The 27,078-nt window shown below is 38.0% G+C and overlaps 1 protein-coding gene across 1 annotated transcript in view; it reads right to left on the minus strand.

Annotated features, from left to right (window-relative positions):
• Positions 1-27,078, minus strand: part of LOC111645918 (CUB and sushi domain-containing protein 1-like) — a 282,987-nt gene that overhangs the window by 108,297 nt on the left and 147,612 nt on the right. The window contains exons 14-24 of the mRNA XM_087170782.1: positions 22,732-22,853; positions 22,488-22,560; positions 20,852-20,990; positions 19,685-19,872; positions 19,293-19,481; positions 14,837-14,953; positions 14,411-14,626; positions 12,558-12,746; positions 10,664-10,833; positions 4,020-4,176; positions 1,284-1,475 (exon numbers count right to left, since the gene is read on the minus strand). Of these exons, the coding sequence (XP_087026908.1) occupies positions 1,284-1,475; positions 4,020-4,176; positions 10,664-10,833; positions 12,558-12,746; positions 14,411-14,626; positions 14,837-14,953; positions 19,293-19,481; positions 19,685-19,872; positions 20,852-20,990; positions 22,488-22,560; positions 22,732-22,853 (1,752 nt within the window). The remainder of the gene's footprint in view (positions 1-1,283; positions 1,476-4,019; positions 4,177-10,663; positions 10,834-12,557; positions 12,747-14,410; positions 14,627-14,836; positions 14,954-19,292; positions 19,482-19,684; positions 19,873-20,851; positions 20,991-22,487; positions 22,561-22,731; positions 22,854-27,078) is intronic.

A 27,078-nucleotide genomic window follows, 5' to 3' on the forward strand; every position in this document is an offset into this window, starting at 1 on the left:
GGGAGTGCAGAGCAGCAGTCATGATGATTATTATATTGGGCTTCCTTCAAACTATATTAATTTACTCCACTTTATGGCCTTAAAACTACAAATGGATATACTTTGATACAACTTAATGGTTGTTTTATGTCACTTTTTTGTGATTTTACATGCTATTCATATGAGAACCAGCTGTATGTATTTTTCGAAATTACAATAAACTGTTGCTTTTGTCATCAATGTCTGTTGAAGACAGAGTCAAAATTATGTGAAGTCTGACTCTTAATCCCAAAAAACAAAGAATTATTTTTATCATAATTAGTCATCCTATCACAGTTGATGTGGGTAAACTGTTTTAGATGAGAAAAGTTTAATTACTCAAGGTGGAATTATTCCCACTACTGTAACTATATTCACATAAAAGACAAGGGAAATTAAAAATAAGAACATCTGAAAGTGAGACATTCATCAATTTTGGGCTGTACCAGTAAAGTACATGTTGGTGTACTTTCACTCCACTCGTCTGTGTTGTCGAGTTTCTAAAAAGATTCACTCTTGTCATGCAGGTCTTTAGTGGCGTGATATCTGTGTGTAGTTCAATTTCATCTTAAAGTTATTCAAGAAGCAACAATTCCAGATGAGTCAATATTGTTTTTACATCACATCACTTTCTGGCATCTGAAAAAAGTCTCTCCTGATAGAATATTCTATTTATCTGTTTGTGCATGCTGAGAATAGAACAGAAAGCTACAGCTTCTGTCAAAGTCCTTGGCATAAAATACTGTGCACACCTTCAGTGTACAAGAAAGTAGTCTGCCTTACATTATAAATTTATCCAAGTTCAATTCAGATAGTCATCTCCTATTTTTGCACCTTAACCATGTCATGCTTAAAATACATAGAAGCCTGGTGCACTAAAATCTCATACCCAGTGACATCCTGCTGTCCAAGTGCAGATGCACAGGCTGTTCTTACGCTCAGAGGCGTATTAGTACCACTACAAATATTTCCCAGAGTGGTGAATCAGTCCCCATGCCCACTTTTCAAAGTATTCATCTGAATTGACTCAATCACTTGTTCACTCACTCTCTCGTTTGAATCATCATATCTCTTGATGGGGCTCAAAAACAGACAGGGGTAGTTTTGACTGCTTCTTCTCCCTACTTTATTTCTCATTATGTATGACTTTGGATGAACAAACTCAGTGTGAAAAAAAATCACCCACATGTTAGTAATTCAGAACTTGTAGTTCTGAATTATTAATATACATACAGTAGAACTTACACACGTAATGACATACTGACCGATACAGGAAGGAAGTGGTTTGTCCCAGACACGTCTGTCCCCGCTAAGACAGGTCAGTGTACTGCTGCCATGGAGACTATATCCAGGGTTGCAGGAGTACAGGACAAAAGTGTTGGCATAATGACCGTCGTCCTGGATCTTATAGCCATAACTAGGGATACCTGGCTCCTCACAGCGTACTAAGTCAAAACCTAGAAAGAGAAATATAGACACATGTAGTGGGAAACACACACACACACACACACACACACACACACACACACACACACACACACACACACACACACACAGACAGATTTGGTTATCCTTTCCATGCAGTAAGACAACATTGAATAAATGAATGGGATGATTCAGAGCTGTTTTGGACAAGATGACATAAGGTCATACTATTCTTCTCCTGAATCCCACTACTTCTGCAGAAAATTTGAACACTCACTATTAATGCTGAAGTACAATGTGACAGCTGCAGTGAAAGCTACTGGACATTTCTAGAGATTCTACTCCTCTATGCTTGTGTCCATGATATTTTTTAAAATGTATGGGCTTCTGCCATTTCTGAAAGATATAATGATGTGTAGTGTGCAGCAGCAGTGGTTCCTATATGAAACTGTGGAAAAACATCAAATGACAATTTCACATCCCACACAAACACAAATATACTGTACACTTGAATGAGCACACTGCAAGGGATGTCTGTGTGTTTTGAAGATAACAAAGAACAAGGAAGTTTCCCACCTCCAAGACAGATGGATAAACTAGAATTACCGCCTTGAAGATGTATTCCTCTGCCAAGCAGTTAAGTTCCAGTTTACATCCATGTCTGTCCAGACTCTGGATTAGACGACTCACCCATTCAAGTGAATGGGAAAGTGGTCTCAGACTTTTGGACCCCAGGGATCAAATGTATGTGCAGAACATTAAGATGTCACAGTGAAGTTGACCTTTTGCATAAAAATTACATCACACACAAACACACACACACATTTGTGTGAAATGTTGTCATAATTAGCATATGAATTCTTAAGTTCTGGTCAAAAACATGCTTTGTGAGGTCACACTGACCTTAACCTTTGACCTCTGAGCACCAATATCATCAAAATCAGTTCATCCTTGAGTCCAATTGAACGCTTGTGCCAAATTTGACGATATCCCCCAAGGTGTTCCCGAGATATTCACAAGAACCACATATACTGAATGTATAGTAACATCCATGGACTATGACACAATAATACAAAGGACGTTTGTAAGATTGTCCTTCATGCTCTTCAACTAGGAGTCAGAGATTTTATGTTATTCAAATAAATTGAATGATATGTCAAATGTTCTTGTGATCAATTGAGCTTTTAATATTTCTGAAGAGAATCAGGAGACTAAATCATACACATTGTCCAATCACAATTTACCCTGCAACACCTTTTACACAGCCAGCAACTTTCTAAGGGAGCAGTCACCAGTTTTTTGAGGTTTGTGTACAACTATCTCTCCCTTGCTACATCCATTTCAGTAAAACAGATGCATCTCACTTCTGTCAACCTTTCTAGTTAATATCTTGAACAGATGTTTGAATCGTTATTACTCTATTAAAACAGTTTTAACACTGTGCACTATTAAAGCTGTTTTATCAGTCCCTGACCCTACTTAAGAAACCATCACTGCCTCTCTTGATCAGATGCTTCTCTCTTCTTTCTCCTGTTTAAACCTTCTATCAATCTCTCTTATCTATCCATCACCTCATCCATTGTAGCAGAACTTTGCAGAAGGTGTCACCTTATCCAGTTTAATGACTTGCAGATTAACGGCTGTCTAATGGTTTAGCTGACATACCGTGCATCCATCTAGAATCTATATACCATCTACCTTCATCCGTTTGTCCCTCTGTCCAGCCGCTCTTCCACTCCAGATCTGTCACTTTCTCACCTTCTTTTAATGACTTGCAGATAAATGCTCCTCTAATAGCCTCTTTGACTTACACAGCAGCTGGTCTTGCCTTCTTAACAGACTCTCTTTGAAGCCATTAAGGTGTGGGTGTGTGTGTGTGTGTGACATAGAAAGAGAGAGAGCAAGAGAGTGAGAGAAGGAAAGAGAGAGAGTGTGTATAAGAGAGAGAGAGAGAGAGAGAGAGAGGGAATGAGAGGGAATGAGAGAGAAAGAGAGAAAGAGAGAGGGTGCATCTGTATGTGTTTCAAGTATTCACATGCTCATTTCCATTCCCTGTACGGTTGGTAAACTACTGTTGCACTTTGGTCTCCACCTTTATCAGAAATTGTTTGTTAAACTGACTGTTGGCCTCCTTTCAGCTGTCAGAAGTGAATGAAATAGCTTGGTTATTAGCTGACAGAGAAGGACTCTCTAAAGTCTTTGTAGTACATGACACATATTTTGGTCTGGTACGTAGCACTCAAAATTCATTTGACTGGGGCACAGGGCAGACGCAGGGTATATCCATGAGTACAATCTAACACAATCACTACCACTCTACTTTTCAATTAAAACATCTCCTTACAAGGAGCTTCATGATGAGCTACTCAGATTTTAGGAAATTACTGTTTGTGTGCATGTGAAAAAGTGTGTGCGCATCTGTGTGTGCATCTGTGTGTATGTGTTGTAGAGAGATTGAGAGAGTTTGTGTGAACTTGAACAAACCCTCTACAACAATATAGAAAGAAAACAATCTATATTGCTGCCCAGTTTCCAATCAGTTCATCCAAAGTCATAATTTCTGAATGATAACTCACTTGTATATGTGAGGCGAAAGCCCTGATTGGTTCCAGAGGCGTTGCTGTTGAACTCCAGCCACAAGTGATTGGACGTACTATTGATGACATGACCCACCATGGCATCATGTGTGAAGTTTCCAAGGAGACGGGATGAGGTGTTCTCTCCATCATATACCTGTAAATCAACACACAGGAACAGGAACGCAGATCATGAATAAAAAAAATGAACTAAAAGAGTTTGTGTGGTTTTGTAGAGGTTTATATGAGCACAAATCTACCAATGTAAGTAATGAGAATATCACAGAACATGGGTGCACAGTGCACTGCTAACCCGGTCTGGAATACTGGATGCAAAACTTGCAGGGTATACTGCTATATTGCCTCTGCTGTGACTCACCAAAATACCAAACAATGCAAATGTGGCAAAAAACCTCACTGAGCCTCAGGAAAAAGCCACTTTTCTCAGCTTTGCATCAGCGTGGATTTTGTGAAGCACCACAAAGATAGAGCCTCAAACATCACATGAAAGTTGCTGAAGTCACAAGTGAGTTGTTAAGGGGGTCTATAACAGTCAGCACAACTGATGAAGCCTCCCCTTTTTACGCTAAACCGTCAAGATTTTTATGCAAAAAGCGAGTAAACAAAAAGTTGAGGGCTTTCATGGTAGGTAAATAAATTGGTTACCTTACTTGAAATGATGTTTGCCACAGTTAAATGTAGTGGAATGAGACTGCTGTACAAACTTATTTGCAGTTTTACCAATTTAATCGTTGTCTAGCACCTGTGGGAAGCAGGAGATTCGAGTATCACTTTGATTTGAGCATTGGCAGAGAGGATATTGCAGCCCTCGATGAAAAATAAAAAGTAGCTTATTCACAGTTGAGGATGTCTCCAGCTGTGATAAGTGTTCCAAATTTTTGTTTATATTTTGAAAAGTTATGTTTCTAGAGAATGGTCAACAGAGGAAATCAAAGAGTAATACAGTGTGTTTCCTTGAAACAATCAGTAAAAGCTAGAAGCCGCAGTATGCATGTTCTCTACTGATAACTAAATACTGTTCAAAACAGCAAGTCAATGTGCAAGTATGATTTGGTTTGTGATGCTGCATATTAGGGGAGATGAAAATAGCAGGAGCGTGAACGGAAGGAAGCGAGGCCAGGGTTACATCTAGATATAAATTTGATTTTCACAGCATAACTGCATCACTGGACTAGTTTCGTAGTGCAGGACTGAGTTTGTATTTCCTTTGTTGATCAGTTTTTTCTCTATTCCATTTGAAAGAATTATGAAATTGATGAAAATGATAGCATTTTTGGCTCTCTTGACACGAGCTTACTTTTTGATCTCCTAGCAATTTTTTCCTTCTCATCGTTTGCATTGTGATTATGAACCTGTTGCTGGCAACACAAACAACAGACAAAACAGCTAGAAGTCATTTATTTCAAATGAGTGCTATGAGACAAGGAGATACGGAGGGTAGAGTACTGGCTGCCAGAAAGATCTTTCCAACTTGGCAACAAATGACACAGTGTAACAGCATCCAGCTGAAGGGTTGATGTGCACACATCACTACTGCAGCACATGCAGTTACAAAATGTCCCCTTGCTATGTTCTAAGTACTTTTGTTTTCTCCAAAACATGACTTAATACACAGTTTTGTTGCTAGCTCTGTAAACACATTACATTTGTTGTTTGGAACGAAAGTAAGCTAACATAAAAACACCAAAGAGAACTGTGCGATTAACAAATGGAAGCTGTGTACCTTGCCATATTTTGGCATATTTTATTGAGGGCATTGTTTGCAATATCCTGAGAGAGCAATAGCAGAGTAGAGGATTATGCAACAGATTTCTGGATGATGTTTAAAATTTTAAGGGAAATTTATCAAGCGTAAGCTAAGTATTTGATACTATGACTGGCTTGTTTTGGAGTTCACTTTCTGTCTTCTTGTCATTCTTGAATGCAGCTTTAATGTGACCAGTAGGGATGTAATAGTTTGGGAAGTGCTGTCTACTTTTGATGGCAGTTTGAAGGGGCGAATTAGTACTCTGAAGTACCCCATAATACTACCTCACAGCTGGGATATAAATGTGAACTGCTCATGCTTATATTTGGCAGCCAGGGACATTTCCACAGATTGGAGGTGACAGGTTTGCAGGTGGCAGGAACGCCAAAGAAAAAAGGGCTAAGGCGATGTACTGTTTTTGCTCTACAAGTATTGCCAGTCAGAGGAGACACCTCCACATGAAGCCAAAGCAGGAGCTACAGTGTGTTAAGTGTGAGGTTATGATGGAAAACATAAATTTGAGGATAAAATGACATGGGAAAGGACAGAGTGAAAATGAGCAAAAGTTTAAAAAAAAAATAAGAGCAATATCACAGCATCTGTAACATTACTCCCCTAAATTATATTTTCCTTCCCTCTGCCTGCCTCCCCACATCCCTCTCGTCACATAAGTGTCACCCTGTTTTGCATCTCGCTGTCTGTCTTTCTTTCTTTCTGTTTGTCTAATGCTTTCTCTCTATCCTTTTCTCCTGCTCTCTCTGTTTCAGTAAAACTCGATATGGTTAATGAAAAGCCCTGCGGCTCATAAATCAACATGTCACCATCTACCACCCCTCTCTGTCTGTTTGACTCTTTCTCTCTCTCACTTGTTCTCCTACAGCGTCTACTATCATAACAATTCCTGCACAACCGCAATTTGTTTCTTTCTCACCCTCTCTTTCTTTCTTCTTGTGTACATCTGAGTAAATATGATCAAGCACTGTATTAGTTCGAATTTTTACGGGAAATGAACTTGGTTAGCCCTTTCTAGGGAAAGCGGTTGTAATGAGGTGGTTCATATGTTACAGGATATTTTAGCTCAAAGCAAGCTGGAACTGTGAAACAAATGGTTTTCATTCAGAGTGTTCAGCTGCAGCAACAGACATCACCTCCGTTGCTGTTAGCCTGGGGAACGGCATGCTAATTGTTAGCCTAAGTGGCACTTTGGGGCTTTCCTTCCAGTTCATTATAGTTTGCACTGTGTTTTCATAATTAACAGACATGTTGTACATCTCTAGCCATTGACCTTAATAAATGCTCAATACCATCATATAGGAAGACCATAGTACAGATAATTTCATCACATCATGCACCCACTGTCATTCAGTTTCGGATGAAATGCCTCTTATATACAAGTTACAAAAACTGTTGGACTTCTGACAATGGGGAGACAATTATTCTTGGGGGAAAAATAGTGAACCACATGTTGAAGTTTGGGTTGAGAGTTTAACAAGCAAAAAGTATACATTATCTCTGCTATTATCTATTATCTACTATTATCTATACTTAAAAGTATGTATATTCGGGTGAACATTTAAGTGCTCAGACCATCTTGTCACTTTACAATCCAACTGCACTGTAGAATCCAGTCTGTCCTAAGGAAGTAACACTGATCAGAGGGCGTATTATAACCTCTTATATTGTAAAAGCTCCTATAATCATTACAGCTGTCTGTGCAGCACAACAACCAACCTCATCCAATTCCTGCATGTGTTATATATATACATATACATACAATAACATATACTTTAGACAGTAATGATCATGTCTAACTAACATGGTCCAACATGTGTTGAATTATTGTCATAGTATTTTGTATTGTACTGTCTGTACATCATGCATACAGTACACCACTGTATTGGAATAAACTGCACATCGAAACACCTACATTTAATCTAATTTATAAAGTTATTCATTATCAGTAATTTGGATCCAAAGTACTAAATTGAAGCCAAAAATCTAATATTGTTGTATGCCCTAAATGAACGTGATGTGTCATTCTTGTAATCAGTCTTCAGGCCTATGGTTTTTGACTGATACGTTAGAGTCCAAAGTATCCTCATTAACTTTTGTGATCTCTAGTCACTCTCCGTATTCTGCTCCTCTGTTCTTGTTATTTTCTGATAAAGAATCAATTTATTACAGTAAATACCATGTCAAATGCCTTGTGAAGACCAGAGTCATCATTTTAAAAAGAGCAAATGTCTTTTTCTACTCTCCAGTCTTGGTTATTCCAGCATCATCCTCTCAAATATACATATAATATTTAAGCATGTTTATGTCTGTATGACACTTTTCTCTCTTTAAGGGGATTTTCTTTTTTAATACTTATTCCACTGAGAACATGTCCACCTTTTACAATGATGTTGAGTGTCTCTAAAAGTCAGAGAGAAACCTGCTAACACAATCTAACCACAGACAGGCTCAGCCAATGCTTTAGGCCTAATACTGATAATACACTCTAACCACATACTGGCTTAACCATGCCCTCAGGCCTAATACCGCTAAGAGACATTGTGAATAGAAACGGTTTTAGACGATGTGTGTAGGACAGCATCAAGATTGTAAAACAGCTCACACAGCTGCTCCTAACTGACACTGAAGTGGGCACACGCACTCGAGAGAGGACTTATGAGGAATTAGAAGCCTAGGGAACATCTGTAATTCTCTCTGTAGTTCAGACATACACAAGTATGTACATTTAAGTTTATTCTATGTAAACAATTCAGTAAATTCCTGATACATGCATAGGGACAACTCAAAGTCCATGATAACATATTGCAGATCAAACTCTGGCTCAAATTAACAACCAACCATAGTCATGAATGTTGAAAAACCATGTAGGTCATTTTTTTCAACCCTCTGATATGATCCATAGGAGTGTCTACTGAAATAGCACCCCTACAGAGCCAGGCTTACCGGACCTCGGTTTTCATAGCTACAATAATAACACACAGACTGTACCGACAGTGGCGTACCTGCCTAAGTCACCATGGTTACTATAATAACAGTCACGGCTTGGTTAGATTTAGGCACAAAAATTACTTGGTTAGGTTTAAGAAAAGATGTGATTTGGGTTAAAAAATGTCCTTCCTCAACATTAGATAATCTTTGTTGTCATCGTTAAAATAATAACAACAAGGTTAACTTTGATGAACGGTCATGTATAATAGAAACAACATAGACTGCTACTTCCACATGGGAATTGAACATTGCTCTCTCGTGTCAGTGCGGCTTTCAGCACCGCTGCTATCTGGAACCTCTTCTCTGTAGGCCTGCTCACAGCAGACTGCTGCACTGCACTCTTTCTCAACAAAAGCGACACGTGTGTGCCTTTTTAAGATCAGTCAAGAATATACGACACAAAGTCTGTCAGCTGAATTTCACAAGCAACAGGAGCCATGAAGCAGAGTTAGCATGGGCATCTAAAACTGAGCGCCTAACACCTTTAACCCTAATTTGAGCTCATATGTATCCTCTCCCACTTTGTTTATGTGTATAAAAGTGCATAAAAAAACACAGGTTAACCTTCAAATCCAAAAAATAATACACTGTAGTGTGTAGAGGGTTCAAAGAGGCAGGACTGATCATGTTGTGGCTCTGTTTCTCATGTATTCATTGAGCCATGGATGGCTAATACAGCAGGAGCACTAATAGAGAACATGGGTTATAAACCCCTGCAGGGATGTTATTGCTTCTTACAGCAATGTTTAACACATCTAACATCCAGGGCAAACCTTGGTAATACAATTTAACTACATACTGGGTAAACCAAGGATTCAAAGCCCTTCCTGTCGTTTGTGTTTTTACTCCTGCCTTGTTCTTGTACACCTCATATAATTAAGGACTACACATTCCCTGACATCTTAATTGGACCAGGTGTGCATGGCTGGAACAAAAGCTTGCAGAATGGGCTTTGAGGATTGTGTTGAGAAACTTTGGGCTCAGCAGTGCAACATAAAAATGACAACTGAGTATGGACATAAATATATCTAGGAGAAATTCACATCCAAGGTGGTTCTTTCTTTGTGCTAAACAAAGATGAACGTCCCTGAATTTTTTGTTCAATTTCGAACTGGTCTGGCATTATGCAGGTAACTGCACCCCTTGATGAACGATTGAATGAATTCATAGGAGGCACAAGAAAGTAATGAAGTGGCTAACATTAATAGAAAATACATACATAAGTCAAGTTTCAAGTTGAGGCTGGATATTCTGATACTTCTATTTATATCATTAAATTATATCTGCAATTATGCTCTCCAAAGATGTAGGTGGCTGTGAATATTAAAGTAAAATGCTTTTGGCTGTACTATTTACACTTTGATATCTCTGAATGAAAAATATCAATATTTAAAATATTTAAAAACTAACAAGTCCTGCCATATACTATAAGCTATTTAAAGGCAAATAGCTGTATATAGTGGAATCCTTAATTTTGTTTTTGTTTTCACTGACCACATCCTCTAAATATGTTAGTTTGTTTGTGTTTTGACACATGGTTCATGGTTCTGCCAACATCTACAACTAAACTTCTGTTTACTTTTCAAGCATTACTTGACATAAGCCAAACCCATATCATCAATCTGTTTAAGCATATATATAAAAACTTTGCATATAGACAGGTTATGATTATGTTATAATCCTGTATGTGTCATATGTATTTGTGTCTGAGTAAGTAAGTTATGCATTTATGGATTTGTACCACCTGATTGGGAATTTGCATGAGTGAGTGGGTGAGTGAGAGTGTGAGTGTGTGTGTGTGTGTGTGTGTGTGTGTGTGTGTGTGTGTGTGTGTGTGTGAATACATGCCTTGTATGTGTGTGTGAATACATGCCTTGAGATAGTCTCCATCTTGCAACAAGAAGCTCTCAGCTTTCAGCCTGATTCCTTTGCCCTTTTCAGTAGTGATGCGGTAAATGCACTCGTGGTTATTATCGTAGTTAGAAGGGAAATTCGGAGAGAGGAGAACGCCTTCTGGTCCTAGTGAGGAGGCTCCACACTCAGCTACAGCAAGAGAAAAAAGGGGACAGAGACACTGTGGATCAAAATCACAGCAATACTACCTAATTATTTTTGAGCAGTGAAAATATCTGGTTTGGCTTGTTGTGTAAAAAAAAGAAGAGACTCATAATTCTACATGAGAAAGAGAGATTAGAGAAAAATGCATGTCCTTTATGACCACAAACCTTAGTCGACTTAGCAGACATGATAAAAATGATAATAATAATGAACCATATAGTATAAAGCAGCTTAAAAGCACAATAACATCAAGCATGACAAAAAGCAAAATACATACAAAAGCAAAGCAATTAAACATAAAATGGAAAAGATTAAAAAAGGGGGCAAAATGAAGAACACTGCATAAAAGCAGGTCTGGATTAGTTTGTTAGAAAAAAGTATTTCCTACAAATTATACAGAATTATCTAGCAGGTGCAGTGCCTATCAAAGTTTAGGAATTCAAATAAGTGGTACTTTGTGCAAATAGAGTTTTGTCATATGTAAATGAGGAGAGGAGAAAAGAAGCGAGCCGAGCAGGCTTTTAACTCCCACTGAGGAGGACCACCACTGCTAAGAAGGGATAAAGAGGAAATGGAAGTAATGAGATAGACAAGAGAGAAGGCGGAGTGGAACAATATGGAAAAAAAAAGATGCAGTCTTTCTCAAATCTGAAATCCAAAACAACATTTTTGTAAATGTTATGTAGTTTTTAAAGCAGATTAGGGCAGGAGATAAAGAGCATAAATTCAAGGATGCTACCAGCAATTCTTCAGAAATTCTTTTGTGGAGTGAGGACAGCACTGTAGAGTGGGAGTTAGAGAAAAGAGGATAGCAAAGGAAGGAGAAGAAAGGGATGAAGAGAGAGCTTGAAAAGAAGAGAAGACAGCAGATGAACCAAGACAAGAGCCCTTTGAAAATATGCAGAGAGAAATTAGGAAAGGGAGAAGGGGAGTAAAAAAAGACACAGTATTAACACTTTTCATAAAACAGCTAATGCCCTAATTATCTACCATAGGACTGTCCAAATACAGAGGGAGAGGAGGAGAACCAGTTAGAAAGTTAGAAAGAGACAGAGAGCTAAAGAGAGGGGCATTTAGAAAGAAAAAGAGAAAGAGAGATAAATCAAGTGCATGTTGCCAGCTGCTGTCGCTCAGTTTCCTCTTAGTCAGGCCTGATCTCTTGACAGATAATGCTATTATAGCAGTTTCAGTCTGCTCTTTTTACGGCTTGAAAATTACCAGCAGTCACCAGTCGGACTTATAAATTACTGATAATCATCAAATACTAGCAAATTATGTCCTGCTAAAAGTCAAATCCTATAGTCAACCAATCAAATAATAGTAAATTGCCATTGTGTCAGCAATAAAATATTGGTGAAGTACAACCATGAAAATGCTGATATGTTATCTCTGGGCTTATTGATATGGTGAAGAACTTCATTTGAAAGTTTTATTTTACAAGCTAATAGTTACTGTCACACAAGATAAACCACTCCAAACCATATGAATCGAAGGCAGAAATACTCGATACAGCAGTATTGCTTTATCTAATGTTGTGCACAAAAGGAAAGTTTTACAAGGCAAGGTCAGTTAAACTGTAAACAACTATGTGTCTGAAATAAGAAAAAAAATTACCTTGATCTTGTATTGTTTGTGTTTTTTGTGTGCAGTCTCAATTATTTTACATTTTCACTGGGGCACTTGTCAGTCTGTCTACTTGACTATCTTACCTATACATCGTGGTAGCGTGTTGCTCCAGACTCGTCTGCCTCCTCCCAGACAAGTGATCTTGTTGTCTCCCTCAAGTCGGTAGCCATGGAAACAAGAGAAGGCCAGCGAGTCACCAACTCGAAACCTGAATCCCATCCTCCTGCTGAACGCCGGTACACCAGGATCCTCACATGGCTCTAAGTCATACTCTATACATCCAGGAGAGGTAAATAACATTGTTGAGGAGTCATAATAAAAAAGACTAGCGATGCGAAATGTACAGGAACTGTGTGAATGTCACTCAGTTCACCAAGACTGGGGCTAACAGAAAGAAATGAATTACATTAAAAAATTTACAGTTAAACTTGAACCTCGAAAAGTGGTTCTGTCATGTATTACAATTTAACCTAATGGTTAAAAACTCCTGTTATCTTAATCACAATTAATCACAATACTGCTAGTGCTACTATTGAAGACCAGCATTTCATGACCGTGTTTTGCTATATGATATACATTACTGTATATTATGTCATTAAAATGTATTACTTTTGAAGACAAAACCAACATGTAATATTCGTATGAACTAGAAAACAGAGGTTAAATGCAAACTGCACTTACTGCACTCCAGCAAGTTACAGCTAGCTGCTGATACAGTCTTAGCAAAAGCTAATTTACCAACTGTTTCTGTATCAGGTTATTGATCAGTTTTGATACTCCAACATCTTGGTAAATGAATTGTCAAGCCACATAAATAAGGCATAATCGGATCATAATGGAGAAAACTTCACTTCACTTGCCCAGCTTAGCAAATGGAAGTCACGTGATTAGATAAAACTAATCTTTAAATTCTTTAGTTTAATGTTATTCATTAATTAGAAATTCATACATTAAATAGTCAAAAACGCTGAAGAAAATACTACAACATATATTTTATTTGCAAAATTATTTTCATTGCGCCATTTAGATTTTCAAAACAAAAAGTGCAATTGCCCCATTGGCTCATCCCCTGTGTGCAAGACAACCCTGGAAGGTCCCATAGGTCAGGGAAGTGGCTGTGCTAATGAAGGTGGAGCAGCTAATCAGATGTATCAGATGTCAGATGTATTTGCCAGACTAACCAGTTCGTCATCTTGCCTTAAGTCTTTTCTTTTGTAAAACTGAAAAATACTCTTTGAAAATACATCTGATAAAGCATAAATGTAAACTTTGAATCGCTTGTCAAACTTGGTTTTCAAGTGTGAAGGGTTCAGTAATGAGCCCATTATAGCATAGCACACCACAATAAAATGAAGATGTGACATTACAAAACATAAAAAACAAGCAACACAAAGGCAAGATTTGAGCTTTATTCCAAGTATTTTCAGTTATACAAGAGAAAAGACTTCAAGGATGAAGAGTAACTGAGCGGTTAGGGAAATGCACATCTAGTTAATCGCTCCACCTCCATTAAAGAGCAGAGCATAACCATTTCCCTGAGCTATTTTATGAGACCTTCCTGAACTGTCTCATCCACTGCGTGGGAGACAGTCCCAAATGGGGCTAAGAGTACAGTATAATAATGCTTTTTTAGGTTTTATTATTTAAAAGCTTATAACCGTTAAAGTTTGGTGAAGAGCCTTCCAACTTCAAACTTGTTAGTTACCGCTCTGCCTTTGTAAGGTACCATGTTAACATACAAGAATACAATTATGTAACACAACCTTTCCCATTGTTTACCTCTGTCTGTCGTCCTAGATCAGAAAGATCTATGCCTGTGTCTGGTTAAAATGACTATGGTTCAGTCTATCCTCTAAACAGTTAGACAGATTTATTGTTCGCTACATCCCAAAAAAAAAAAAAAAAAAAAATACAGCCCCTGTGCCATTGTTCTTACCTGAGAAAGTAATATTAAAGCCTTCGTAACTCATGGAAAAATCTGATATAAATCGTAGCTGAGCGCTGAAGTTCCCATAGAGTCCTGCTTTGACACTCGGGGGAAGCACTGAGCCAGTGAGTCGAGCTACTGGGACCTGGAAATTCCCGTCCTCAGTGATGGACAGGTAGTCATGGTTCTCCTCCAGATGGAAAGTGTGGAAAACGAGATGGACTCCTTGAAATTCATGGATGAATGGAAGGACAGATGAATGGAGGGATGGATGGGAAGATGGATGCATGAATAAATGGATAGATGCACAGAATGGGACACAGAGTTAGTTTAATAAACCCATTAATTAACAAATGAAGAAAGAAATCAGAACAATATTTTTTCCAAGCAAAATTGATGGGTGTTTCCATTATGTCTGAGTGTGTGTGTTCTTACCTTTCCCATGAGACACTTCTATAGTCCAGGTGCAGTTAAGAGAGTTAGGGTAGAAGTCAGGAAAGCCAGGTGAAAGAATAGTCCCTGTTTTACCGTAAACATAGCCTCCACAAAGAGCTAAAGAAAAAAGAGGGAGACAAATTTTCAGTTTTACCATTGTACAAACCCTTTTGGCTAAAAATAAAGACCTCAGAAAATTCAGAAAAAATCCTTGTCTTCAATGCAGTTAAGAGGTCACCACTAAATGACAGATTGCTTTGCTCTACATTATTAGTTAACAAACTGGAAACCACATAACAAATTGCTTACGTAATGGAGAGTAAAGGAGGCCTTGCAGTGCATTAAAGACTGTTGAACTAAGATAATATATTGACTTCTTGTTTCTCTCGCACTGTGCTTCCATCTGTTTCATTCATTTTAAGTGCTTCAAGGTGTTTGGTATGAAAATAAAAAGCTATGACACAAACTAAATTGCATAAGGCTTATATATATATATATATATAAAAATGATTATATTGTATATTATATATACAGTATATATGTGTATATATTGGTGCACAAGAGTACCCGTGCACAAGAGTACCTTTTAGCTCCTAAAATAAACACTGTGATGATTCATTTGACAGGTTTGTTAAATTATTACTATTTATTATCTGGACTTTATGAAGACAGATGTTGCAGCTTCTCTTATTTCTTCATACTGCATCTACTCCAATGTGTTTGTTGTGAGCTGCTGTGTCTCCACCTCTCCCTTCCTATCTCTCTGTCTATCAGTGTCTTTCCCTCCATCTCATTCCATATCATATTTCAAAAGAGCTGCAGTTGGGTTGAATAGCTGGATGAGAGCCGCTCTCCCTCTCTCTCCCTCTCTGACTAGCTGTCTTGTGTGTGTTGTGGTAACCAGTGCCAGTTTTTCTTTCACACTCCCACCAGGATTCAGCTAAAACTAGGACACTGTCTGACTAAATGACCCTTGTTGAGGGAGGCATGTTCTGATGTCTGTCTGTGCATGAATGTATCTATTGTGTGTAAAAGTGCATACTTCAATGTCTTTGGATGATCAGTATGTGTGAAGACTGAGACAGATTGTTAATTGTTTGTGTGTGTGTGTGTGTGTGTGTGTGTGTGTGTGTGTGTGTGTGTGTGTGTGTGAAAGTGAGTTGTATAGCAATGTGAGAAAAAGAATAAGACAGAAAGAAAGACTATTCATGACTTTAACAAAATACTGTGAGGCAAATCAAAGTGTGGCGGCCGTTCAGGGTTGAGAGCAGAAGCATGAGTCTGAATTCTGAAAGAGAAACAGATAAAGCAAGATATGTTTTTCAGGCGTGTCAAGATGAGGAGAGAAATGTATTACACCTGATTTTAGCCACATTCCTCCTCCTTCTTTTTCTCTATCTTTAATTATCTCCCTCTTAAAGGATGTCATGGCATTTTTACTAAAAGAGATACTGCGACTTTGGCCACTTCTGATGAGTTGTTGTCCTGGCACCAATTGCAAACTTTAAAATGTCACAGTGCCCCTTTGCTACTCTCCCTGACACATAAAAGAGCAGCCAGTGTTCTGTATTATCTGTTTGGCAATTTAGCTGACCTGCAGGAACAGGATTAGCGGTTTGGGTCCAACAGACACTGTGGCATTACTGAGAGGGAATGGTCTCTGCATGCCTTTGCGGGGACTATATGTCATTTTGTTTTTTCTTTTACATACAATATCGTAAAAATAATGACCTTTGGTGGTTGAGCGCTGTCTATGATGGTAGCAAAAGACCTGACTTTTCCTCGTAAAATGTTAACTGTGCCTCTGCGACAACACTGTAAATAAGATCATTGTCGCTAATGTGTGCATGTGTCTTCAAGTCTACAATGTCTGCTTTAATTATGGCATTGAAGATGAGTTCCCTCCTCCTTCCTCTGAACTGATGTAAGATGTCCAAGCCCTTTCTGAGTGGACGCTGGGGGTTTTCTCTTTGTTTGCATGGATTTTTGTTCTTCCGTCCACAGTTTCAAAACATGCATATCAGTTGAACTGAATATGTGAAATTCTCAATAGGTAGGAAAAGAGCAAGGTAACAAAGTAGGGAAAGACAATAATTAATTAATTGATGAAAAAGTCAGTCATCCTTAAACAAATGTGACACATAATTCTAGGCATATGATCGTCTCTGAAAGCAAACTAAGACATATTAAATCTTAGTAAAGGCTTACACACTGTTTAAGTGCCATTCTGAAATAGTGTGTCTTGTAATGTGACACCTGTCTGGTGAGATGGCATGCTTGAATGAAAATTGAAAATGTCACAGTGGCTGTTTAAAACTGCTTACGTTATATGGCTGATACAGTGAGATAGACTGACTCGGTATGAACTCACTCCTGAGTTGACACATCCTGACTTTGGGTTTCAAATTGGATTCTTTTCAAACAGCAGATCAAATCAGACGTTGTGTATTCATCTCCCATGATAGCATGGGCTGTGGTAAATCCTGAATGAGAGGGCCTGCAAGTGGCCAGTGAGCATCTGTTTCAAGAGTGCCTGTTGATCTGCATAATTTCACTGAGGCTGGAAGTCCATCTTGGGCCATTGTGGTTGTGTGTAGTCTGAAATGTGAGGGTTTTCTTGTACAATTAACACTATGGCTGCCAGTTACACCAAGTGAAATGATGACTAGAAATAGTATTTTTTATAACTAAGTTTGGATAAAAAAATTGTGGTAACAACTGCGCCAACTTCTCTCATCTGGTCTACCAGTGACTCTCTGGCTCAATAAGACTATGTTGTTTAGTATTTTTATATGCGCTGACTGAATTGTATTTTTACCAATATTTGATAATATCCTATGTTATTTGGGCCTTTTCTTTAAATTTGATCATGTTAAGTTATTTAATATGTCAGTATTGTGATGTTTAAGTGAATAAACTAACTAGCTACTATATGATACTTCTGAATTGACACTTCACTATCCCCAAACTTTTCTTTTACACAACAAACACTCAGCTGGCGGCTACAAGAGACTGTGCTGAAGAACACTTCATGTTGGCAATGCAACTGTGGTGAAGTACCGTTGTGTGCGGGCAGCTGTTGCAGTACTGGTCACTCTTTGCTAGATCCTGCCTGCTTATTGGCAAACGTACGCCTGCCTGGCTACAGACTGAAGTGCCTTTTAACTTCATCTGCCCTGTGTCTTTTCTTTGTATTTGCGTTGCACATCAACTGTGTCATCAGTGACACATAACTAAGAGCTCAAAGTAAGAGCTGCCTGTTGTTGTATTATCTCAGTCATCAACTCAGTTGAAATGAGTCGCAGGGCAGTGTACTTATACTTAATAAAATATTAAGTGTTATTAAAAACTGATTCATTTACAAATACTAAAACATTTACATTCAAACTTAACTCAAGAATTTAGTTAGATCTAATTTCCCATTTTCTGAAAAAAAGAGATAGGACAGTGGAGCAGTGGTTTAGCATTATTCCCTCAAAGCAAGGTTTCGGGTTCGAACATGCCAGATGAGTGAGGCCTTGGGTAGGACTTGCGTGGTTTTCCCATGATGCATGGCTTTCCTTTGGGTGCTCCCATGACATACATTGTGTTTAACCGGTGACTCTAAATTGTCTGTAGCTGTAAACGTGAATGGTTATCTTCATATATGTAGTATCCCTATGATTAACTGGAGAGCTGAGCAGGATGTACTGACCCAATGTCAGCTGGCATAGGCTCCACCCCCTTATGCCAGCTGCATGGATAAGGAGCTACAGTACAGACAATAGAAGCATGGATGGATCTGTAGAAAAGAGCTAAATTAATGTAGCAATCGTCTAACAAACGGAAATGTTTATCTATGTTTTGCTGTTTTTCGAATGGATAATGCAATATACTCTTATTCTGCAGTGCTGGAGAGGCTCCAAATTACCACAATAATAAGTTGTTGATTCTTTTCCTTAGCTGCAATGTTTAGCTGGAGAAATTAAAAACTTCATCTCTAAAGTTTACATAATAAATCACCTTGTTTTTTGGTTCAATATTAAATTCAGATCAAGATCACTTCATTGGCAAAGCATAAGATTTAGTCTAGTGTTTGACAAGAGTATTTAAAAACCTCTTTTCAGTTGTGTTTTGTTTTAAGCACCTTAGGGGGAGAAAGTGCTTTGTCTTCTGAGGAAAAGGAACAAGGTGACACTGACCTGCTATGTCAGTTTGTACAGGAAATTTCTTTGTCTTTCTCCTTTTTCAGCTTTCTTGAAAGAGGTGTTACAGTGGTCCTGACTTGACCTTGATAACCACATTTCCTGTATTTAAAGAACTTAACACTCAACCGATATTCCAGCATGTGAATGAGTACCTCACATCATCACCAAATTCTTAGTCTTAAATTATTTTTGGAATATGTTGCTAAAGGTTTCAGCCCATTACAGGCCTTGATCAAGAGGGCTAAAATGAAAGAAGGAAAGATTCTCACCATCACAACTGGGAAGTGCATGACTCCATTGATGATTCTGCTCACAAACAATTGGCTCCTGATCACTCAGTGTGTATCCAGGGTCACATGTAAATGAGACACGGGAGCCAATGGAAAAGCTGCTGCCATGGCGACGACCATTAACTGGGATACCAGGATCGAGACAAGAGTCTGACTCCATTTTCACACCTTAGAATCACATCACACAAGCACAAATACCACACAGTCAAGGTCAAGAGGATGAGTGCACGTGTATGGGTAATTACACACTTTTAAGCTGGTCTGAACTCAGAGAACACTGAGAAAAACACATTCCTGCTTTGTAGGACTGTCTGTAAGCAATTCAGAGAGTGCCTATCGAACATTTCTATCAGTCAGTCTATCAGCCTTACTTTCATATCTGATGCTGAAGCCTGCTGCCGAGCGGCTGTTGTCTGTAGTGAACAACAGGAATAGGAAGTTGGACGTGGAAATCAGGAAATGAGGTGCTTGGGTGCCATGGTATTCACCAATCAGTGGAGAGGAGGTTGAGGGACCATCCCTGATTTCCAGTGTGTCATAGTTGACCTCAGTCTGAAACCTAAACAAAAAAACACAAACATGCACAATAACCTGACATTCAAAAAGATAACATTTATACGACTGGCATACAAAATCTGTGTGCAGGCAACTAACAGCAAATATTTGTTTATAATCAGTAGCAAAAGATATTAAACCAATAAACACATCAGACGCTGGAGGATTTAGCAGCAGTGTTCATTTTGTTGAAGTCATCCATTGTAGGCAGAGACCATTGAGCAATAACAGACTGATGACCTATCTGGCAATATGCTAGGCTAATTGAAGTGAAGAAAAGTGATTGAGTCACATTCTACCTGCCTCTTTAAATAACTGAACACTTGTGTAACTAATTAGCTGAACAATTGGCTGACTTGTTATCTCCCTCTTACTCACTTTCTTCATTGCCTCTACTCCAATCTGAGTAACTGACCTGTTGACTGACTGAGTGATTACCTACAGTTGTGGCTGCAGGGCCTTAAGAAGCAGAGTTGGCTCTTAGGACCCTGGTTATCAATCTATCCATCAAATCCATCAAATAGCAGCTAATTTAGGAAAAGGGCAGTGCTTGAATGAAATTAACTACCCAGTAGGATAAAAAACCAACAGTTGAGAACCACTGATATACCATGCAAAACTGACTTTACATGGCCCTTACTTCACATCCAAAGAAGAGAAATTTCCGCTATACCAATGTGGGGCTACACTGCGTCTGCTCTTGGTTCGTTTCCAGATGAAATGTGCAAAAAGCCAACATCAAACATTTACTGCGGCAGATACTCACCAACTACATTTAAAACTGACTAACTTATAATGCTTCTGAAAGACTAAATAAATGATGCTCTAGCTGACAAACCTGGAAGAGGAAAAAATGACATACTTGATGACTATATTTTCGAACTCAAAACAATATGAATAATTAACTGAATAACATGGGGAAACTTTAACAAACCTGACAAAACATCTCTCTGTAACTATACAGTATAACCAAATAACTTCACCTGTCAAAGTGTATCTTCACAGCATGGTCTGTTTGCGCTTCAATCACCCACTGGCAATTCAGAGAGTCTTTATAAAAGGAGGGCCAACCAGGAGACAGCAGAACACCAGTAGGAGCTGTGAGATGGCCTCCACATGGAGCTACAGGGAAATAAAGATAAACAGACCCCCACACACATACACACACACACACACACACACACACACACACACACACACAATCACAGAGATAGAGAGAGAAAAATTAATAATTTTTTCTTGTAAACGTGTTATGGCATGAGCACGACACTCATATTTCATCGAGTAAGCAGATTCATCATCTGCTCAATTTATTTTAGCTCTTTAATCCTTTCTGAATTTTTAGATTTCATACATAAACATTTACCTTCAGAAATTATGCCGTGCCAATCTTGTGCTACGGTAAACAATTTTGAGTTGCTCATGTTTGAAAAAGGCAAAAATAATTATAGCATGATCATTTATAGGGGAAATCAAGTGTATTTATGTGTCAAATGATGCCAAAAAAGAGCTCCTCATTTCCTTGCATTTCAGAGGGCTGCAGGCGGCAAGGCTGACACATCTTGACACTAATTTATAGCTAACATTTAGAGATCCAAAATCTCAATTATGCTACATTAAAATGCATGATTTACCTTAAGTTGAGTCCAGATTGCACATCAATAAAAAATAAAACAATTTGTATTAGCGTTGGTTTTCTCAGTTTCTTTTTTGAGTCTCTCTGGCAATTGCATTAAGTTGACATACAGAGTAACAGCCTTGACACAACTTAAGACCTAGAGTTCACGATTTGTAAATTATCCGCTGCTCTTTCTAAAATATATAATTTGCAATGGCTCTTTAACTCTCTTACCACTTCTTCTGTTCTCAAGGAGCTGATACCTTCACCCTTCTGACTGTTCTCATAACGCAAGACTTTCAGCAAAAAAAAAAAAAAAATCACTTTTCTTTCTCTCACTTTCTTTAACCCACTCTGTGCATAATGAAGCAGTGTGCTGCACTCATTCTAGAAATAAAACATAATTATCTTTCCCTGTCCAATGGGAGGGATAATATTTTCCCATACTCCATATTTAATAAGGAGACAACCCTATTCAATTTGATTGTCTCCATCCCATTTATTAACAACAGGCAACATTTGATAATGTCATTTAGACAATACAATCAAGATGGAAGGGATAAAAAAAAAAAAAAAAAAAGGCCAGCAGTTGCCATTCGCCTTCAAAAAGTGTTGAAATAATAGCACATTCGATGTCCTTTATTATTACTTACACATATTAGCTTATCTGCACACCATGGATACATCTCTATATAATGAATGTGTCTCACTGAATGAGATTCAGCAGAACTTGTGCCAGTCTCATTTAAGATTATTGTTGAGAGAGAAAGATGCATGCAAATAGCCTGAATAGGTGCTGGGAGGCTGGAGGCTAAAGCAATTACAAGAGGAAATTTATACAATTTCTAAGGTGCATACACACACTTAAGATGCACAGCAAGAGCCAAATAGTTGAATGTTTTGTCACCTTACAGTCTGGCAAGTGAAACATTTTGAATGATTCCCCATTGCTCATACATACAGTTAACAGTTTCTATGTGTGTGTGTCTGTTTATATTCACCTTCACACCGAGGTACAGCTGCAGACCAAACAACATTTCCATCCTGGATGATGCAAGTGACCTGATCTGATCCCTGGAAACATGATAATAATATAAGATATAAATGTTTGTCACTTATATATTCATGCATGCTTTTACACACGTATACCAATATGAATACTCACAATGAAAATTCTTAAACAAATGTTTAAATTGGCAAAAAACTGAAAAAGTAGTTTCAAATAATAAAGTATCTGATTATTACCTGTGTCCTAATGAATCCTTGATCACAGCGAAAAGCCACAGAGCTGCCCAGCTGAAATTGGTCACCATACCTTTGACCATTGACAGGTACTCCTGGGTCATGACATTCATTCTGACCAAATGCTACAGAGACAACAGTGAGAGAAAAGTTAAAAACACAGTACCAAATAAACTATGAAACAAAAGCAAACTGCTGTAGAACTGAATGAGCAGAGAGAAAATGTGTTAGAAAAGAAAATTATACATCATACATACAATCTATAATATGGATATCTGAATTGTTAGTGTTTCAGAATACGTGAACGTATTTACTAATTTGAACAACCTTCCCTGGTTTTTCAATTTATTTCAATACCCGAAAATTGGTTCCACCAAAGAAAAAAAAGGAAAGCTGTATCACTGTCACTGAATGTGACATCTCCACTGATATGGAAATATGGGAATGGAATTATTTTCACGTGGATTCAACCCTGTCATGTTTAGCTTATATTATCCCCATTCCAGAGATTAACCTGATCCCACCCAGAGCACAAACCCAGTGATTGGACATGTCTCAGGTTGATTAGCTACTGATGGAGAGGAAATGAGAGCAGGGAGAGAAAGAGAAGGACAGAGAAAAAATGAGAGCAAGAGAGGAACTGGCAGATACATAAACATGGGAGTTGCACATGTATTACATACACTGTCAGTTGAATACAGACACATTTGCATACATGAGCATGTGTTCAAATATACATGTGGAGCACACGCATACAAAAGCCAAGGGCATTCAAAGAAAATAACCATGCACATATTTACAAGCATGATATAATAAGTGGTGGAAAAGATTGGGAGGAAGAGGTGTATACATATATATGAAAAAACACTCAAAATGACAATACAAAAAATATTCAATTTATATATGTAAACTTAGAACAAGGAGATGAGAGACAAAAGCCAAGGTGACAAAGAAAAAAAAAGCAGTTATGTCTGGCTAAAATACCTGAATGTGCACTGTGAGTGATTCAGAGAAAAAAAAGTGTATGACAAGGTTGAGTCTGAATGAAAAAGCAAAACAACAGAGAGAAAGCATGAGCCAGAGTGAAAGCCAGAGATCAAAATGATGGATTGGAGAGAGGGGAAAATAAGGAAAAAAAATTGCAGAATAATATGGCTGGGATAGAGAGGAAGAGATGACCTCTAAGTTTGACAACAATATGTTGAATATTTTGTGTCAAAAGGCTTGAACCTAAAGTGAGTGCACTGTGCAAGGATTAGTTTTGTACTGGCAGAGTGTGACTTTTTAAAGAGGTGCAATGACATATTTCCCTTGTGTACACATTGTTCTCATATTAGTTTCTCCCCATGGACCAAGTGAGTTTTGGGGTAATTTTGCACCAATCACTACATGCTCAGAACAACAGGTCATTAATACACTGTGTTGCCCAACATTTACAGCAGAAATAAACATGTTTACAGCCTGGTACAAAAATAGTTTTGGTCACTAGAGCTAATTTTCCTCTTTGTGGAAAATGTACAGGGGGTGAATTTTTATATATCAACCATTTAAATTTCATTAAGGCTTAAAGTTATGCATAATTTAGGGCGTGTCGCTTCAAGTGACAGCCAGGTATGCTTGCCCCAAACTGGCATGCGGCTCCACACACTCCACCTTGTTGCCCATTTTGGGATTAGCTGTAAATTAGGCAGAGTCAGACACTGCCAAGATGGTGACAGCAAAGAAGCCCATGCTGAGCTTCAAAACCGCTCTTCAGAAATTTATAGATGACATCACGGAGGCTACAGCCATCTTTATAAACAATCCATGTCTGGAACCCACCCCCACCCATATATTGAGAGTTGTCCCTCTCAATATATCATTGTAACCTTAACTATATCACTTTTAAATAACAATATGAATTGAAAGCACTTGTGCTAATTATAGATGAAAAACTATGTTTTTAAGTTTTGAAAGAGTGCGCTTCCCCCTTATATGACTGTCAGTGGTTGGGTCCACTTGCCTTCCATCCCCACACCCCCACACACATTAGCCCTCAATATGAGTGTCTGCGAAGCAATCTCTGGAAGTGTGTCAGTTGTGACTGACCTCTAGTAAGTAGTTACTTTATAAAGGTTTACCTTAAAACAAACGATGTGTCAGACATTTCTGTTTATTTTTCTATGGAGTAAAACACATTTACTGCTATATTGGTGCAAGGCGAGTGTGCCTGTTAATGCTTATAAGTCTATAGAGGCAGTCCATCCACAATTACAATCATAATAACTAATCATAACCTTTGACCAATTTTCAAGCAGATTGGTTTGTTACAAATGTCAGATGTGTTTTTATGATACAGAATACTCTCATACCAAAAGGAAAATTTATTACATATTACAACAAACACTATGTTAAAATATTAAGTAAGTTTCTGTCCAGCTTCATAGCCTTCATATGTCAAATTTTACACATTGACAGCAAAACATTAGAGATCTGCTTCTCTAGGAAAACTAAATCTAATTAGGCACACGTTAGCTTTAGTTCACTTAATGGCTTTTGCTTCTCCAACCTGCATCTTGTGTGTATGTGTGTGTGTGTGTGTGTGTGTGTGTCTGTGTGTGTGTGTGTGTGTGTGTGTGTGTCTGTGTGTGTGTGTGTATTTGTCAGCCAGCCAGGTCAGTTAAAATGGCAGATAAAAGAAAAACAGACACTTGATCATTTCTCAGTGCAAAAAAACACTAGGTAATGAGAAAGACCAGAGTAATATCAAAGGCAATTTGATAGAATCTTCATAAGGAAGGCATGAAGTGTTTATCGAAATGTTTCATGATGGTGTCATTAGGCAAAGGCAAAACAAAGAACAGAGGTGGGCTCAGAGAGACAGAGACAGTGTCCCAAGAAAGTTAATTTAAAACTTTTGAACATGCTGGTACAACTTTTTAGTTATTTACCTATCAATTATCCAGTATTTACTGTGGAGTAGTAATGAGGCTTTCCTCTACAGTACTTTTGGCAGAAACTTTGGCGTCCACTTCCGGAACTATTCTTGAGAATTTTTTCTGTTTATTGCCAACTGTGAAATAAAATATCCGTCCTTGGCGCTCCGGCTTAGCTGTGGCTATCACAGCAACATCACAGTCCATCATGAACAACTTGAGGTATAAGAGCAGAATCGTAACTGTTCATATAACTGTACTGGTTACATTTCCCAGTGGTGTGAAAGAAATGAAGTATTTGTTTCTAGAAAAAAAAATATTGTTTGTTGATAGTAAATGATAGAAACCATCATTTTCTGCAAAAAGGTTACGCCTAACAAAGATTATGGTTTTGTTCATATATGTTCACAGCCTTATTTATATGTAGCACTGGTAATCACAACTCTAATTACACTAAAGTAAATCTTTAGACGTGGCACCCTCTACCCTACTGGATCAATTTACCTTGACTTTAAGTCATAAATTAAAAATGTATTATTTTCTGTAAGCACTCTTTAGCTCCCAGTGAACTGCTCTTAGCATATAACTGCACCGCCTGGTGTGTCAAAGTTCATATTTGAGTTTCTAACATTATTCATATAAATAGATACTGATATCCCCACAGCAACACCTATTGATATTCATATATGCATTAAAATGTTAATAGACCAAATTACTGAAACAGCACAAAGATGCCTGATCTTTTTTAAGTCCCAATGTAGAATTTATGTGACCAGACATTCAAAGTGCACCCTCAAAAAGTTTCACCATCAGAAACTATATGATTGTAGTTAAACATTTGTTTTTCTTTAAAAATATGGGTATTCATCAACACTGCATTGTGTTTTTTACAACTGTCGACAGTAAAACCACTGCATAACATATCCAGGAAAAGGGGAGTATTTATAAATAGGATTTCTGTATTTGCACATTACTTTAAGAAATGTTCGAGTGAAAAAGACTCTATAATGGCATATTTTGCCACCAATGGTGCATCAAACCTTCCATTTTTGTTAGGATTAGGGTGAAAAAAATTGTTTGTGTTGGGATTAGAGATAGGACTTTTTATTAAATAAACTGGTGCTGAAGAGGCAAAAAACATTTAGTATTTTCATTTGTCATTATGTCACCTCTCAAGGAAGAGTCACAGACAAGGTCATTTGGATGGTCGTGTGTGAAATGGTGCAAAACCGCACGGAGATCACAGAGAATTAATCAGAATCAGTCATGCAGAACTAGTTCAGCTTAGAGCAGATAAATACACTGGCTGCAGTAGTCGGTTTCAAAGCTGACAATGGGACAGATTGCTGCTGTAGGTAAAGCATGAGTATGACATGAAAACAGATGATCAGTTGAGAAGAACTCAGGACAGATAACCATGGTTATGTATAAATCA

This window comes from Seriola lalandi, unplaced genomic scaffold (assembly GCF_002814215.2).
Source record: "Seriola lalandi dorsalis isolate HSWRI2012SDOR001 ecotype SW California unplaced genomic scaffold, Sedor1 jcf7180002054959, whole genome shotgun sequence".
NCBI lineage: Eukaryota > Metazoa > Chordata > Actinopteri > Carangiformes > Carangidae > Seriola > Seriola lalandi.